The sequence below is a fragment of the Camelina sativa genome, chromosome 15, assembly GCF_030686135.1.
Source record: "Camelina sativa cultivar CO46 ecotype springtype chromosome 15, ASM3068613v1".
NCBI classification, from domain to species: Eukaryota; Viridiplantae; Streptophyta; class Magnoliopsida; order Brassicales; family Brassicaceae; genus Camelina; species Camelina sativa.
In genome coordinates this window covers 14616515-14632732 of record NC_141894.1, presented here as the reverse complement: position 1 = coordinate 14632732, position 16218 = coordinate 14616515, and the positions used below count along the sequence as shown (strand labels likewise).

At 36.1% G+C, this 16218-nt stretch overlaps 2 protein-coding genes and 1 long non-coding RNA gene across 5 annotated transcripts; 1 reads left to right on the top strand and 2 right to left on the bottom strand.

The window, feature by feature from the left end:
- Positions 1-669: 669 nt before the first annotated feature.
- LOC104748489 (uncharacterized) lies at positions 670-1460 on the top strand. The gene is made up of 2 exons (XM_019236734.1): positions 670-993; positions 1107-1460. The coding sequence occupies exons 1-2, from the start codon at positions 670-672 to the stop codon at positions 1458-1460; spliced, it is 678 nt and encodes a 225-aa protein (XP_019092279.1).
- A 2828-nt stretch (positions 1461-4288) lies between these two features.
- Positions 4289-6569, bottom strand: LOC104746869 (uncharacterized). The gene is made up of 3 exons (XR_761006.2): positions 6394-6569; positions 4778-6274; positions 4289-4621 (listed from the first exon to the last, which is right to left on the bottom strand). It is a non-coding gene; the product is annotated as an uncharacterized LOC104746869 (long non-coding RNA).
- A 1172-nt stretch (positions 6570-7741) lies between these two features.
- On the bottom strand, positions 7742-16000 carry LOC104746868 (uncharacterized). 3 transcript variants are annotated; one of them, XM_010468411.3, is made up of 23 exons: positions 15767-16000; positions 15135-15405; positions 14981-15049; positions 14773-14910; positions 14557-14674; positions 14240-14322; positions 14019-14114; positions 13731-13899; positions 13506-13648; positions 13329-13415; positions 12758-12943; positions 12242-12409; positions 11919-12039; positions 11758-11827; positions 11187-11274; positions 10962-11082; positions 10507-10700; positions 10320-10428; positions 9758-9913; positions 9189-9291; positions 8879-9052; positions 8370-8515; positions 7742-8109 (listed from the first exon to the last, which is right to left on the bottom strand). In XM_010468411.3, the coding sequence occupies exons 1-23, from the start codon at positions 15922-15924 to the stop codon at positions 7916-7918; spliced, it is 3162 nt and encodes a 1053-aa protein (XP_010466713.1). In that variant the 5' UTR covers positions 15925-16000; the 3' UTR covers positions 7742-7915. The 3 variants fall into 3 exon arrangements, with proteins under 3 accessions (XP_010466713.1, XP_010466714.1, XP_019092447.1); XM_010468412.2 differs by having other exon boundaries at positions 15135-15439; positions 15767-15907; XM_019236902.2 differs by having other exon boundaries at positions 15135-15453; positions 15767-15902.
- Between the last annotated feature and the right edge of the window lie 218 nt (positions 16001-16218).

Here is a 16218-nt window from a genome sequence, read left to right as displayed (position 1 = left end):
CTCTGGCACAATCAGATGGGTCATCCAGCTGCTACAATTGTGGGTCTGCTTCCTAGTGTTTCTCTTGCTATTCCTTCTACTCTTTTGAATAAAGCGTGTGATACATGTCTCCGCGCTAAACAAATACCAATCAGTGAGAATAAAACGAAAAAGATTTTTGAATTGATTCATTGTGACTTATGGGGACCATATAAGACTCCCACATATTCTAGTGCAAGATTCTTTCTAACTATTGTCGATGATTACTCTCGAGGTGTGTGGATACACTTGTTGAATGAAAAATTTGAAGCATCAACCCAGACTAAGAATTTTTTAGCAATGACTACACGAGAGTTCAACACACATGTTCAAACGATAAGGAGAGATAATGGGTCCGATTTTGTGTGTTTGAGTGAATTTTTCAAAACTCATGGCATCATGCATGCAACATCTTGCGTCGGGACTCCTCAACAGAATGGGAGAGCTGAGAGGAAGCATCGGCATATTCTTAATATTGCTCGTGCCCTGCGTTTCCAAGCTCACTTACCGATGGAATTCTAGGGTGAGTGTATTCTCACGGCTGGATATTTAATAAACCGCACCCCGAGCTCTGTTCTTCATGGGTCTACTCCTTATGAGCGTTTGTACAATACCAAACCTTCTTATGACCATCTCCGCGTGTTTGGAAGCATGTGTTACGCTCACGATCAGTCTTACAAGGGTGACAAATTTGCCTCTCGGAGTCGTCGCTGTGTTTTCATGGAATACCCGTATGGAAAAAAAGGCTGGCGGCTGTATGACATTGACAAAGAACAGTTCTTTGTTTCCCGTGATATTGTGTTCTGTGAAACGGAATTTCCTTATGCCATTGTTCATGCCGAAGAAACAGAGGAGGCAGCGGATATGTTGCAATCTTTGACTACTCTATATTACGAAGAGGATGATGCAATTCGAGTGGGCCTATTGCTCAAGGACCAATTCTTAGTGGACCGTTACCAAGCCCATCGTTTATTGGTTACTTACCAAACCCAAATCCTACTTCGTATTCAACCTCTCTCGATGCAAGCAACACAACGACAATTTGCGATACACGCCGGCAGCATGATGAACTAGCTATGCCGATATAGCCACCTGTTGTCGCTTCGGATCCTGTGGTATGGCTGGGTCGTGGTCACCGTCAGAAAACAAGATCGGCTAAACTCAAAAATTTTGTGGTGAATACCGGTTCTAAAACGACATCAGCAGCCGATGCTTCGTCATCTAACTACCCAGTGGCCAACTATGTTGATTGTGAAAGATTTTCTCCACAACATCAAGCTTTCTTAGCAGCGATTACTTCTGGTGTGGTTCCCAAATCATTTAAACAAGCTTCGGCCAATGAACGCTGGAACAACGCCATGTCTATTGATATTGAGGGTCACGAACGTAATCGGTCATTCACGATTGAAGATCTGCCACAAGGAAAGAAAGCTATTGGTTGAAAATGGGTTTATACACTCAAGTATCAGTCTGATGGCACTCTCGAATGTCACAAAGCCAGATTAGTAGCGCTTGGTAACAAGCAGATCGAAGGGATTGATTACGACGAAACTTTTGCTCCCATCGCAAAAATGGGGACAGTGCGTTTGTTCTTGGACACGGCGGTTAAACACAAATGGGATATTCATCAAATGGATGTCCATCACGCATTCCTTCACGGTGATCTCGATGAAGAGATATACATGCGTTTGCCACCAGGGTTCAAGGCTTTAAGTCCATTAAAGGTATGTTGCCTACGAAAGTCGATCTATGGTTTAAAACATAGTCCGTGATGTTGGTTTGCGAAATTGACCACTTCTTTGAAAGAATATGGTTTTGAATAGAGTTTATCTGATTATTCACTGTTTACGATGGATAGAGAGGGAACTCAGATTCATGAAGGATTTGGGACCATTGAAGTACTCTTCGGCATTGAAGTCGCAATATGTATCTCAGTCAGCATAAATACGCTCTTGATATCATCTCTGATGTCGGCCTACTTGGTGCGAAGCCAGTCGCCTTTCCGCTCGAATCAAATCATAAGCTAGCTCTCTCGTCCTTCCCTTGTTTACAACATCCAGAACAGTATCGCCATCTCATTGGACGACTCATCTATATGCCTTTCACTCGACCTGATTTGGCATACTCTGTTCACTTCCTTGCACAGTTTATGCAACACCAACGCGAGGATCATTGGGAGGCAGCGCTTCGGGTGGTTCGTTATTTGAAAAATAATCCAGGTCAGGGAATCTTCTTACGATCTGATGCACCATTTCAGCTCACTGGCTGGTGTGATAGCGATTATTCTAGCTGTCCACTCACACGACGCTCAGTTACTGGGTATTTAATCCAGCTAGGAGGGTCACCCATCTCCTGGAAAACGAAGAAACAGAAGACTGTTAGCCGTTCATCAGCAGAGACTGAGTACCGCGCAATGGCACACTTAACCCAAGAACTCATCTGGCTGAAGCGCATACTGCAATCTCTCGGGGTCTCACACAAAGCCTCCATGCTCGTTCATTGTGACAGTCAGGCTGCTATTCACATAGCCCAGAACCCGGTCTTCCACGAAAGAACAAAACACGTTGAAGTCGACTGTCATTTCGTCTGTGATGAAGTCGTCACCAAAAACATCCGTCTGTGTCACGTTGCCAGTCAATCACAGCTGGCTGATATATTCACAAAGCCGCTGGGCACACATGAGTTCAAGCAGTTCTCTTTCAAGTTGGGCATACATGATCTGCATGCTCCAACTTGAGGGAGAATATTAGCTGTAACTTGCGCATCAAGTCCCAAACCCTGCGATCACGTAACAAGATACACTTATGATTGATACGATTACGATTGTACATTAATTGTAATTAGATATTTCAAGATCTCTCTAATGTATAAAAGGTCCGTAATACAACATTGAATGATACACATAAACTTTATTTTTTTTAAAGCTTCCTAACAAGCATTTGGCCATAGACAGACCACTGGCAAGAATTCATTCTTGAGACGACAGAAAAAAAAAAAAAAAAAAAAAAAAAAAAAAAAAAAAAAAGCTGACCTCCATTAGACAAATCCAGCTGACTAACAAACATCCTTCATTTGAAATCGTACTATGATCTTATATCTCAAATATATTTAGGTGAACAAACCAAAGACCTTCTAACTAGGAAGCTTATAATACTTGATACACTATATATAGGCTTAAAGGCGAATCTTACCAAGCAAATGTCTTGCCAATGCATGTCTTACCCATACAAGATCACACCCTTTGGTGGGTTAACTCTCATATCATCATACACCTCGGGATGAGATAAAAGGGAGCTCAACTGCTTCCATGTCTCCTGAATCTGAGTTTCTAAACCTCAATTATGTCTGCATATGAATCCAGAGGAGGCTCCTCAATTTTCATCACAAAGGCAATTGGGAGACTCTGGTGGACAAAATCTCATGGAACTATGCACATCAGACTAGCTAGGTTTTAAACATTATCCTGGATTTATATTTGTTTCATTAATTAATTTAAACATCGAACATGTAAACTGATGTTCAAGGCTTCAAGCTACTACTAAAGTTGTCTCTGTCAATGTTACTGGTGTTGGGAGATTGTCTCACCATGATACTTAACGATTATTGACAATCGTTCAGTTTTCTTGATATTAACCGGTTCTTGCAAACAGTAAGATATATATATTTTTCATAAATTTTATCTCAGATCAAACTAATTTTAAATGCATCAAAGTTATAAACTTATTAAGTGATCGAAAAAAAATCATTCTTGTAAACCTATAATTTTTCGAAGCTTTTATTTTTGTTAATGCAATAACATGATTTTCTTTTAACATTCTTTAGTTGGTTTTCATGAGATTTCGAATTTTTGCTTAAGATGAGTTTCCTTTGTGACTTTAATAAAGGTGATTCATGATTTGTAAACTTGTGATTATTTTGATTTGATTTGAGTTATATGTTATATAAAAATAAAGGAAAAACTGCAAGGTATAGAATAAAGGAAAAAATTGTATGGTGTAGAATAAAGGAAAATGGAATATAAGAGACAGTTAGAATTATATTGTGTTCGGTCTTTATCTCTAATCAAAAAGCTATTTGTGCCTGACATCTGTTTTATATTTTGAAAGAGCATCTTTATTGGTAGGTTTATGATTTTGGGGTTCTTAGATTTTTTAGTATTAAAAAGTGTATTTTTATAAAATAAGAATCTTTTGTTTGTTAACTAAAATTGTATTCCTCCAATGGTAAACTCTTATAAGTGAGGTTCTTAGTTTTGAAAAAATAAACAAAATTTAATGTTTAAACATTGAAGATTTTATTATTGCATTTCATAAACTTTTAAACATACAAAACATAAAACCATATTAACATAGACGTAGAAATCACAAATAGAGAAAAAGATTAGTTGTAATCTTGATTTGTGTCAAACTTTAAACAAGATAAGCAACAATACCGAAGCAGGGAATAACATGTAGAGTTATTTCTAATGCAAAAAAATGTTGTTAATTAGCGTATATTTAGACATAGAAAATAAGAGAAGAAGCAATATCCTTTACATAAGGAGAAGAGAATTGCATCGTAAATTTGGTGGTTCTGAGACCCTCGATGAGCTCGGTTACAACATCTGCAATGCACAATAACGATAAATAAACAGCTTTTAAGTTACCAATTTTGATATGTCAAGAGCATGCAATTACCATATGAGGTTAATAAAAACAGAGAGCTTGAAACACAAAAGGAGAAGGAACGAAGAAAGAGAGACGAGGGATCAATCACGAACCATTGGGGTTGTTGATGAATTTTTTAGCCGGAGGAACCATGGTGTTAGCTTTAAGTGATATCAAATAGGATTCAGCTCACATGGGGAAGAGAAAAATCGAGAATTTGATACTCAACAGTCAACAATGGCAGAAAGGAGGAGAGAAAGTAAAGAAAAAGAAGAAGAAGAAGTGACCTGGAACCACACAATAAATTGAGTTAGCTTTTCTAAATCACTGATCTGATGATCTTTGGAATCAACCTTTGTATAACCTTCAAACCCCCTAATTAGCTCAGCTTTAAAACTATGAAGAGACCCATCCAAATCTCTATACAAAAACCTCAGCTAAAGACATGGAGACATATACATCTCTACACAATAGATCAATCACAACCCAAACAACAATTCAGCGATATAATCATTGGTGAATGAGACTTTCCGATTTCAAACTTGCCGATTACATGAAAGAGAGCCGCCGTTGAACCGTCGGTGGAGATGATGAATGAACGGGGTTGAACAGCCCGTGGCCACCGAAAGTTGAATCATTCTTCTCTGCTTGCAATCGATTTTTGAGAGAAATCTCTTGATTTCGCAGTCTCTCCGTCGAGAAAGAGAAAACCATAGTCATCAACAAAAAAAAAATATTTCTTCTGTATTAAAGCAACACCAAACAATTATCGAACACGTCTAGCCCTTCTTATGTTCTCTTAATTAAGAAGCAATTCTTAGCAATAAAGATGGTCTAAAATAATAAAAATATGTTTATAAATTTACACCATTACATCATAACGCCTATAGTTTATAAATTTACTTATAAATAATGAAAATATGTTTTGCGAAAATCCAAAATAAAAAAAAAATAAAAAAAAGGTTGAGAAACGTCTAATGTGTAATGGTGTAAATGCAAGATAGATCATCTAATATTTTCATTTCTATTATTTTATATTTAAAGTTTTGATCATTCTCATTTTGTAAATAATCCCATAAAAAAAGTAAACTATCGCGCGCAGCAGATAATTTCATAAATACATAAGAAAGATCTATTATATCCATTACACGCCAGAATTCCAGGTGACAAGACTCAAGCAACTATAAACAACGATATGATCCCCACTTTTTATAATCAAATTAATGAAGATGAATGAAAAATCTTATCCACTTTCTCTGTGTGGAGTGGAACAATAATAAACATTTAAAGATGGTGGACACGACTACCATATCATTATTTTCAATGAAACTGTTATTGATAATTCAGAAGTGATCTCCACTAACCACTTCATTGATTCGGATTATGTAAGTTCCAATCACTACACAAAAGATATTGGTGGAGATCACTTTTGAATTATCAACAACAATTTCATTGAAGATAGTGATGTAGTAGTCTTGTCCACCATTTAAAACGTATATCATTGTATAACACATAAAAAGAAGTGGATAACAATTTTCATTCATCTTCGTTAATTTGATTATCAAAAGTGTGATCAAATCTTTTTTTATAGTTGCTTTAATCATGTCAGCCTACAAAGTAAAAGAGAAAGATATGGATTAGTTCGAGCAAATAAGTTGGTAAATTATTTTTTTGCCAAATAGGAAGGAATTTGATATGAAATATCAACCATATTGGTTTAAGAACTTACAAAATCAGTTCTAAGGTGTCATCAACTTCATCGACTTTCCTCCAGTTTCTAAAGACTTTGACACAAATTTTCCGATGAGATCTCCATGAATGAAGATCTTTCACTCTGTCGAAGTGAACCATTTCTTGGAATTGCTATGGTGTATATATTATAATAAGCTAATATAGGAGATATATAATAGTGATAATAATTAGGTTTGATTTTATAGGCAAAATGAAAATCGGCATATGCTATAGGATATATGCTATAGAATATATGATTTAGTGACTATATGATATTGAAAATATCTTCTTGTACTTATATCTTTTCCTTTTACTATCTAAAATAAATAACCATATTACATTTGGTGAAGATTACAGTGAAGTTTAATTGAGATTTATCATCTTAGTGTAATCGAGCTAAATTTGAAATGTGTGATTATTTTTAATTGAATGAGACTTGTAGAAAGGAAGATTAAAATGTAATCGAGCTAAATTTTAAATGTGTCATTTATAGGGTCGAATTCGGAGTGTTACACTAACGAATCGTTGCTTCAGTTTTATATCTCGCTATTCGATAGTTTCAGAATGAGTTGTCACACGGTCAATTAAAACCATGAACCTAACAAAGAAGTAAAAGCATAAAAATTAAAATTAAAATTTAATTCTCATATAAGGATCATTTCTTTTCTATGAACAAAAAAAAACCCACATGGAGCCCTCCACATGCTTAAAACGTCGACAGTAACCAATAATTTTGAGATTTCTCCATCATCAAGATAAGCTCTTAATTACCAATGATAAATATTTACAACAAATAACAAAAATCAATTTCTATGAATTTATAGAAAATAGTCAAATATGGGAATTTGTTTTTACTAGTAAATTAGTTGAAATAACTATTAGATAAAAAAAATCCAAAAAAATATGACACAAAAAATTGTTTAATTCAATAATAGAAACAAACACAAGGAATATAAAACACTAGACAACAGGAATTTTTTGATTCGAGATTAAAATATTCTTATTGCCCACTTATTGTCCATTCATAAAAATCGAATACAAAAAATATCTTAACTATGTCATCACCTCACATACTTTTTTTTTTTTTTTGTCAAACCACCTTACAACCTAAAATATACCATTAGGCATTAGCATAGAAAATGTTCCACGAGTGAGTAACTGTAACCCCGACGTAATAATAACTCATGTAAAAGTAAGTTATTGGCTATTAAGGCTTGTATGAATGAGTTAGATTTTCGATTTTACGAGATAAGTGGCAAACACTTGATGGGAAGATTCAAAGATATAGTTTAAACACTCGAAACGAAACTGTCTATTTCTCAAAAACAAAATTCAAAGACGGCCCCTAGTCAAACCAAAGCTCACATATCCGATTATTTCGGTAGCGAAATATGCAATATACAACAAAATGTCGCACACATTGATATAGTGTAAATCTTGACCACAACTGTCCATATATTCACTTATTTATGCACATATAATGGACAACCCAGTAGTCAAACAGAACTTTGCGAATACATTTATGGGAAACTTGTGACTTCATATTCATGTTCTATTTTCAGAGGAGATTCCTTGGAAACAGGTCGATCTTCAGACCAGAGCTCCAAGTTAACGGTTCCACAGTCCCAATGAACGATACATTTGAATACCTGACTAACATCAAATCTGTTTACCAGCCGTAGATTGAGACTCTTGTCCACCAGCATCCATTCACCTGAAAAGAACAGAGAAGAAGATTGTTCGCACAAACGTTACATGATCCATATCATTAGGGAGGTTCTCTTCATCCAAAAGGTATCATAATTAAAGTTGATCAGTAAGGAAATATCTTCACAGGTTTAAAGTTGCTAAAGCCTCTGTTGCTGGGGTTTTTTTTAGTAATTCTCTACTGTTAAGCTGAAGTATCACATTCTTCTTTCTGTTTCCGCTTTTGATTGAAATGAGAACGATATGAAAGGGTGTACAAGTACTTACCGTGTGGGAGGCTGTTCCCTGCATATAACTGCTCTCCAGAATCTGGCCAAACTTCATGCTTTGAACCATCAATCGACGTGAATGAGACAAACGATTCAGTTGGATGCATAAGATAGAAAGTTGGATGGACTCTTAAGCATACCAGCCTGCAGTGTTTATTAACACAAAAAAAAAAGATAAAGACAGGGAGTTTGAATCATAATCTCGACTTGAAAAGGATTCAAGCATCTATATACTAGCTGCCAGAAATAAAACCTCCTAGTGACTCACAAGCAACCTATTATCTGCAAAGTCTACTTAAATTACACAACAGGATTACTATATACATATATTGGATTTTTACTGTTCTACTAAGACTACTATAGTTATGTAACCATACAAATTGTGTTAGGTACTTTAATGTGAAAATCTCTCTGTTCCTTTTTCATTCTCACTAAAACGATCTAGAAAAAAACTCTTAAGCATAGGCATGGAGGCAAAAAAGGAAAGTGTGAAACAAGTAGACAAACCTTGAAAATCCTCCAGAACCAGCACCAACACTACGGGCCTCAATGTTAGAGGCGATCCGAAAAACTCGAGGATTATCTTTAGGTATACTTATTTTACGCCGAAGAATCAGTCCACCGCCTACATCACCTTCTAGGATAAGAGACTCTTCCTCTCCTGCATGTTCCAAATCCCTCCTACACGAGATGGATCAAACAATTCAGCAACACACGTACATATAACACAAAGAAAGCTTTGTATTCATGTCAACAATCATCGCATACATGAAAAAGGCGCATGTGAGAAAGAAAAAAAATGTCAAAGTAAACTCACTCAATGACACTATATTCTTCAGTACATCCAGCTGACCGGTACTCAGTTCCACTGTACTCTTCATAACCACTGATATCTATCCTGCTATGAAGCCACTGAACTCCTGCAAATTGTAAGCAACCAAAATATAATATCTGGAAATTCTATAAAGCACCATGGACATAACCTGGTCAACATTTAACCATGATCTAATTCTTAGATCATTATTATGTCCACAAAAACCAAGCAATTTTACATTTGCTACGGTATGAAAAAAAAACTGAGATGTTAGTCATGGCAGCAGAAGAAGTTTAGTTAAGAAGCTAATATGAAAACTTGACAATAAAGGAAAAAAAACCGGTTGTTATTCTTGGCAACACACAATATAAATAGCATAGTAACATGGGTTGTCTGGTCGATCATAGTAATATCGTGTCTCTTAAAAGAGAGGCTGAGGTTAATTACACAAAGAAACAGAACTTGCGTATGATCCTGAGCCTCCTCCACAATAAAAATATTTCATTTCATAAACGATCTGCAACTTTTTCAAGCTTAATAGTAGACCGAGAAACAGTTTGTCGGTATAATACCTGATGGAACATGTGTCATAGACAATATCCTTCCACCAATCCAAGGAACTACATTAAGTTTCCAGTCGCCACTGCTTAGCTCAACTGGCTCCCTTGAAAGTTCCATTCCCTTTTGTCCGAGGAGTACTTCCTTCTCAGGTATCAATTTTGTATTTTCTACATTTTAATAATACACATTGAAGTCACTATGCAAGTAAACAACTATGATAACTAGAATTCGAGTATACGTCACAAATTCACTTTCAAATGAATATTTCATCAAACAAAATATACAAGCGAAAGCTATAATTATCAGTAGCACATACTTAGGAAGAAGATAGCTATACTCTGCAAATGTTTACTGCAGTATGTATAGGTTCATGGAACTAACGATCTTATATGAAAGCAGGGAGCAACTCGGTTAACACAGTAAATAATTTTAAATCAAAAATAAGGTGAAGGATGTAACTAGGTATTATGGAGAACTTGAAGACTGCAGTTAATAACCAGAAGAGATACATCTCAATAACTACAAACCTGATTATAGAAGTAACTACAAACATATTAAGAAGAGTTGTTGTACCCATATGAAGTTTAAAGCGCTTATTGCTTGTGGATATTAACTCTGAAACTTCACTTTCTGAAGGCACCTTAATGTGGATAATCTCTCCATCCGTTCCCCAAGCATCAAGCTGTTCAACACTATCTAGATTTAGATGTTTTGAAATTATAAATACACATTATTATTTTAAGAAGAGAGTGAGCAGTACCATCGCACCGCCTCCTAGTAATAATTGGACATGAACACGGCGTTTTGGCCTCTGCCAGTCTCCTTCAGTTTTCGAAACCTTGACAGTGACAGTGGCAGAATGTCGCTCAGCGATGTAGTGTGTAACTAGAAATCTGCCTTTAGTGTAGCCATATCCATCTCCATCATCCTCAAACAAGAGTCCTTTAGCTTTCCCTGACAGAGACAAACGAAGTATTAATGTATTATCCTGATTATTACGAGATTTACAATATGAACACTACAACAAGGACTTCCAAAAGTATTACATTATGATTTATTCTCTTTCACGAGTTTCAATAACATGATACCTATCTCACTATATAATACCTTGTTATCTGATATATAAGTTGCAACAAGACAAACAGATGCAGAGTGGAAAGAAGTTATATTTTCAGATCATTGGTCTCCTCTGTCTGGATCGAATGCTAAACTTACCATTTTCATCTAATGACACAAGTAGGGTCAAGTCATCTGACATACTAAACTCCCCAACATGCAGATGTGGAGGAGCCAATGATATGATGGATCCACCTTGTAAATATAACGTTGGCAAATCCTGACATCATGAAACGAACAACCAATATGTGAAGAAATGAAAACAAAATATAAGTTCTTTCACAAAGAATATAAAGTCGCAATCACAACTGTTAGCAACCATACCGGATGTGAATCTTCAAAATCAAACCTCAGCCAAGTTCCTCTTGGCAATATGTGCTGAAGCTCATGTGATCCCTGACTAGACAACGTGCTAGACAATGATAGAAACAAACCAAAGAAAACCTGATGAGTATCAGTGTTTGATAGATAAACTACAGAAATGATAAAATACATTTTTCCTGAAAGCATTTGCAGAAAATGACTGAAGAAGAATGAGACATTGTACGGTAAGAAATTTTTATGATGAAAGTGTGTATTCAGTTGGGATTATTAAAGAAAAGTTTTAAAACAAAACACTTGAAACACCATCGTGACCAAACATCATAAAATGTCAATCAGTGCTCGACAAATGGTTCTAGTTACTTAAACATTCTAAAAGTCCTAAATCTGATCACTTGTTCTGAAAATCAACTCAAATAGCACTTCATCAAGTGGCCAAAATCAGACCACAAATAACAAAACAAAGCAGAGTCATGAAATCAGAAATCTGTAACAAAAGAAAGCAAAGATTTTGAAAATCTTCGTACGCGACTGCAAAATAAATCGGTCAATGTCTGAAAAAGAAGAAGAAAACCTTGCATATATGAGAAGCGGACCCAAAAGAAAGGCGTTTTCAACAGTCCTTAGCCGAGAATCCTTAGGGTCTGCGTTTATGAAGACACGGATAAAGAAGAGAAAGTAAGATTTTATTGCATTAGTTCAAGAGATGGAATACATTGTTTTACGCAAACCTACCAGCGAAGAATATTGGAGCTGCAACTGGAGAACCAGTTGTATGGGCGATGTAAAATAGGGTGTAAAAATGTGGTAGGAGTTGGTAGCGCCTCTTCAGTGCGGCACGGCAGACTTCCTCACACTAAATAAAAGACTAATTCATAAGTGACAACAAAATCCTAAATCAAGAATTATTGACTTTCTTTATGAGATTACAAATTTACAAGTAGTTGCAGGTCACTAGTAGAAGAGGTAGTACTTTTGCATGTCTATCAATCTTATTTTTTATAATATAAAAATTATTTGTGAAGCCAAAGTAGCATGATTTGAAAGCAAGACACTACCTCTTCTCCGAAGGACCACGGTTCATGGTCATCAGTGCCAGCCTCTGAATGGCCACGACAGAATGGAAACATAGCTCCAACACCCATCCAGCGTCCAAATAGCCGCGGAGTCGCATTGCCAGCAAAGCCACCGATATCTGGCCCTGATAATGGCTGGCCACTAAGCCCCTGTATATAATTTTAATGTCTCATAGTTAATAGGTGTTGCGAAAGTTCATTTATTGAACGCAAAAGAAAATTATATTATTCCACACAGTTCTTTGGCTAAATTGAGAAATACTATAAAACAACCATATTTTCACTCATTTCTGTTGTTAGCTCTACCACAGTAAGGAAATATGTATGCTATAAGCAACACCAAAGCTTAAAAGAACAGCAGACAATTCCTGATGTAAGTCAGCCAAAGTTAATAGTCATGAATATAAACTTTTAGGTCTTCAGAGTAAAATTAGCACAAAATAAATTAACGTGAATGATAATTCTATAATAAGGATACAACGATCCAGAAATTCTTACCAGCTGAAGTACCATGGATATAGACATATGTAAATGCTCCCAGTTTGAAAGATTATCTCCTGTCCAAGTTGCAGCATATCTTTGGCTACCTATGAATCCAGCCCTTGTCAATACAAAAGGTCGCTTATTCTTTTCAGCGAGCTCCATCCCTTCATAGGTTGATCTTGCCATCAGCATCCCGTAGACCTAGACAACAGGAAATTTTGGCTAAGTTATCTTGAAGTGTCTAAAATCGTACCTCCATCATGCACGAAGACAGCTATGGCAGGTACAAAAGGTATTTTTTAGGCATTAATTTTCACTCTATATGCACTTCAAATGTCCCAAGTTTTAAAAGGGTGAAGGGAACCCTTAGCATAGAGATTCATGAAAAATTTCTCGGAAGCTATTAGAAAAAGTTTTAAGAGCAGTAACAGAGAACCATAAAAAGACAAGTAATAGTCGTATCTGTCTATCACTCTATATTTGTATAAACATATACAATACTACTCTGGAACGATGATAATCCAAGCACCTACCACATATTTCCATAACTAGGATAACATCAGACACAGTAGAAAAAGAAAGTTACATTGTGATAATGTGAGTGGTTTTGAACACCTCCAAGCTCATCATCTCCACGGTGAATATTGTTCTCAGGCATCGTCTTTGTCACGACCTGGACGTTATCAAACATGACCATATGAAAACTCAATATAGATTCCAGCCTAGAAATTAACAAAGGATGAACATCGTAGAAAATGTTTACTTTGAAAACTGCAGGCTCATTCATATCATTCCATATACCATCAACACCATTTGAAACAAAGTCCTTCACCAAATTAGCCCACCAAGTGCGAGTTTTGGAATTTGTATAGTCAGGAAAAGCGCAAGGCCCAGGCCAAACTTCACCTATTGAAACCAAACATATAATACCAGCAATTTATGAAACCATTCTAAGAAAGCATAAAAAAGTGAAATGGAAGTCAAATACCAATAAATGGCTTCCCATCTGCTCGGCTAATCCAAACATCATTTTTACTCCCACTATCGTACACATAATAACCTTCCTCATGTTTGATTCCAGGGTCAAGCATCCAGATTGCTTTGAAACCATTCTTATGGAGATCTTTCGTCAAAGCATTTGGATCGGGGAAACGCTCCTAAACATAGTATTCCAAAAATTTCTTATAATCTCAATACAAAACTTCTATCTATGTAAGCCATGGTGAGCACTGCTACTAAAATCCACTTGGGATGATCTTAAAGAGAATAAACATGCCTTGTCAAATGTGAAACAACGAAAACCATCCATGTAATCAATGTCCATCCATATCACGTCAGAAGGAATTTTCTTGTCACGAAACATTTGAGCAATCTGAACTCACCAACACAATGATGAAAATATGACAGCGAGGTCCAAAATTTAGAAACTGAACATAAAGTTTCATTTCTCTCATTATCTTTTCAGCAGCCAGCCAAAATATGAACAAAAACACTGACCTCAGCTACTCGCTTGGCAGACATATAACTCCAACGGCATTGGTGGTAGCCTAAGGCCCACTTTGGAGGCATAAAAACAGTTCCTGATAAGTAGAAAATTATAAATTATTCAAATCAGAACAATCTTTACCGGAGAAATGATAGACAGAACAAAAGTAAAGAGTAAACAATAGTCAACATACACATTAAATAAACAAAGATCCTTTCTAGAGGGATTAATTCCTAAGAGAAGCGTGTCACTTTTAGTCACCCAGCCAAGTTAATAGATCACATAAGAAACGTTTCAATGGCACAAAGAAGCGCAATTAAGAAATTACCAATGGCGTGTGACAGGGACTCCAAAACAGCAGTGGGTGAGGAGAATGGACCAAATGTGATTATTGGATATGATGTTGGGGCAATAATTATTATACTTCCCTCTTTCCGTAGATCAATCTGGACAAGAAAAGTATGTTAATGCAATGGAAAAGATAGATTACATTGCAACGTGGATCCACAAAAGAGAGATGGCACCAGCTAGGATATTCATATACCTCACACTTTCGTGTTGTATCAGCAAGAACTCCAAGTGTTTCTCCAGTTGGAAGGACAACTAGAACCCATGGATGTGACTGGTACAGTGAAGTGGTTCCAGGGCCATATCCCCATGCATCAGTGTTCCAAGTAAAAACCTGAACATTAGACTCACCAAATTAATCATGCTAAAGAACTGATGATGGTTGTATTAAGTGAATGACTCACCCGTTTCCCTGTTCTCTCCAGCTGACCACTAACTTCTCCCGTCCCATAAAACGACGTACCAGGAGAAAACTGCATCACAAGTTAAGCATTAATTGAACTACCATTATCTTTCTAGATCATGTCAGCTCGAGATAAAAAAAAAAAAAACACAAACCTCAAAAGTGACAACTTGTTGGTCCTGAAGACAAGCACAAGTGGGAATAAATGCTGGAACATTCTGAGATACAATAGGCACTTCCCGGTCTTTACTATTCTTAAACGAAACACTAGGAAATGCAGCTTTCCTATGCTCAACAGAACAGTCAAACCGGAAAACTCCCTGCTCCAAAATCGGCTGGAAAATCATATCAGTCGAACCCATCTCTACAGTTTCAGAGCTATCTCCACTTAGAGTCATCCTAACTAAAGATTTTTTCCGGTTCCTTCTGCATGCAAGGTGGTTGTACTAGTGTGTAAGTTCTGCAATGACATATCTCCAAACAAAAGAGGGCATAAATAAACAATTAGACTCCATCTAACGACAACACAAGTTAGTTATTAACCAAAAACATGAGCAAAAGAGAAACCCAGAGAAAGAGAACAAGGAATTAAAAATTGGAAAATATTCGATTTCAACAGCAATTGTTTAGCTTAAAATTTTTGATTTTTGAATTCAGAGTTCTAATAGAATTGATCCATTCACTTTCATATAGTCACCAGTAAAATCGTGGAACCCAGAGAATCAAACTAATCCTTCGTATGAGAGATATGATCAGAAGAAATAGCAAAGAGTGCAAGAAACAAAACCTGACAGTGCTCTCGACGACGAGATGGAAGGATCTAATCGCGGGAAGGAACAGAAACGGAGCGATCGGATTCAGCGAGTGATACTGATGAGAGCAACCATTAAAGAAGAAGGAAGAAGCTCGAGTTTTGGTAGAGAGTGTCAGTAATGATCTCTCCATTGGTTGACACTTAGCTCAATTTTTTTTTTTTTGCTTTTCCTTTTAATTTTCCCTTGTTGTAATATCGAGATAAGTCAATAAAAGAATTTTCATTTTGTTTAGAAAACATAACTTTTTTTTTTTCTGACAATGAAGAAATACTTTAATCTACAGTATGATTTTATATAACACTTTTTATGGTTACAAAATATACAAATGAATTTTTTTTTTTTAGGAATAATTTGATTGTATATCCAAAATAGAAATTGGAAATTGGAAACACACTCAATTTTTTGTTATTTTATTTAAAATTTA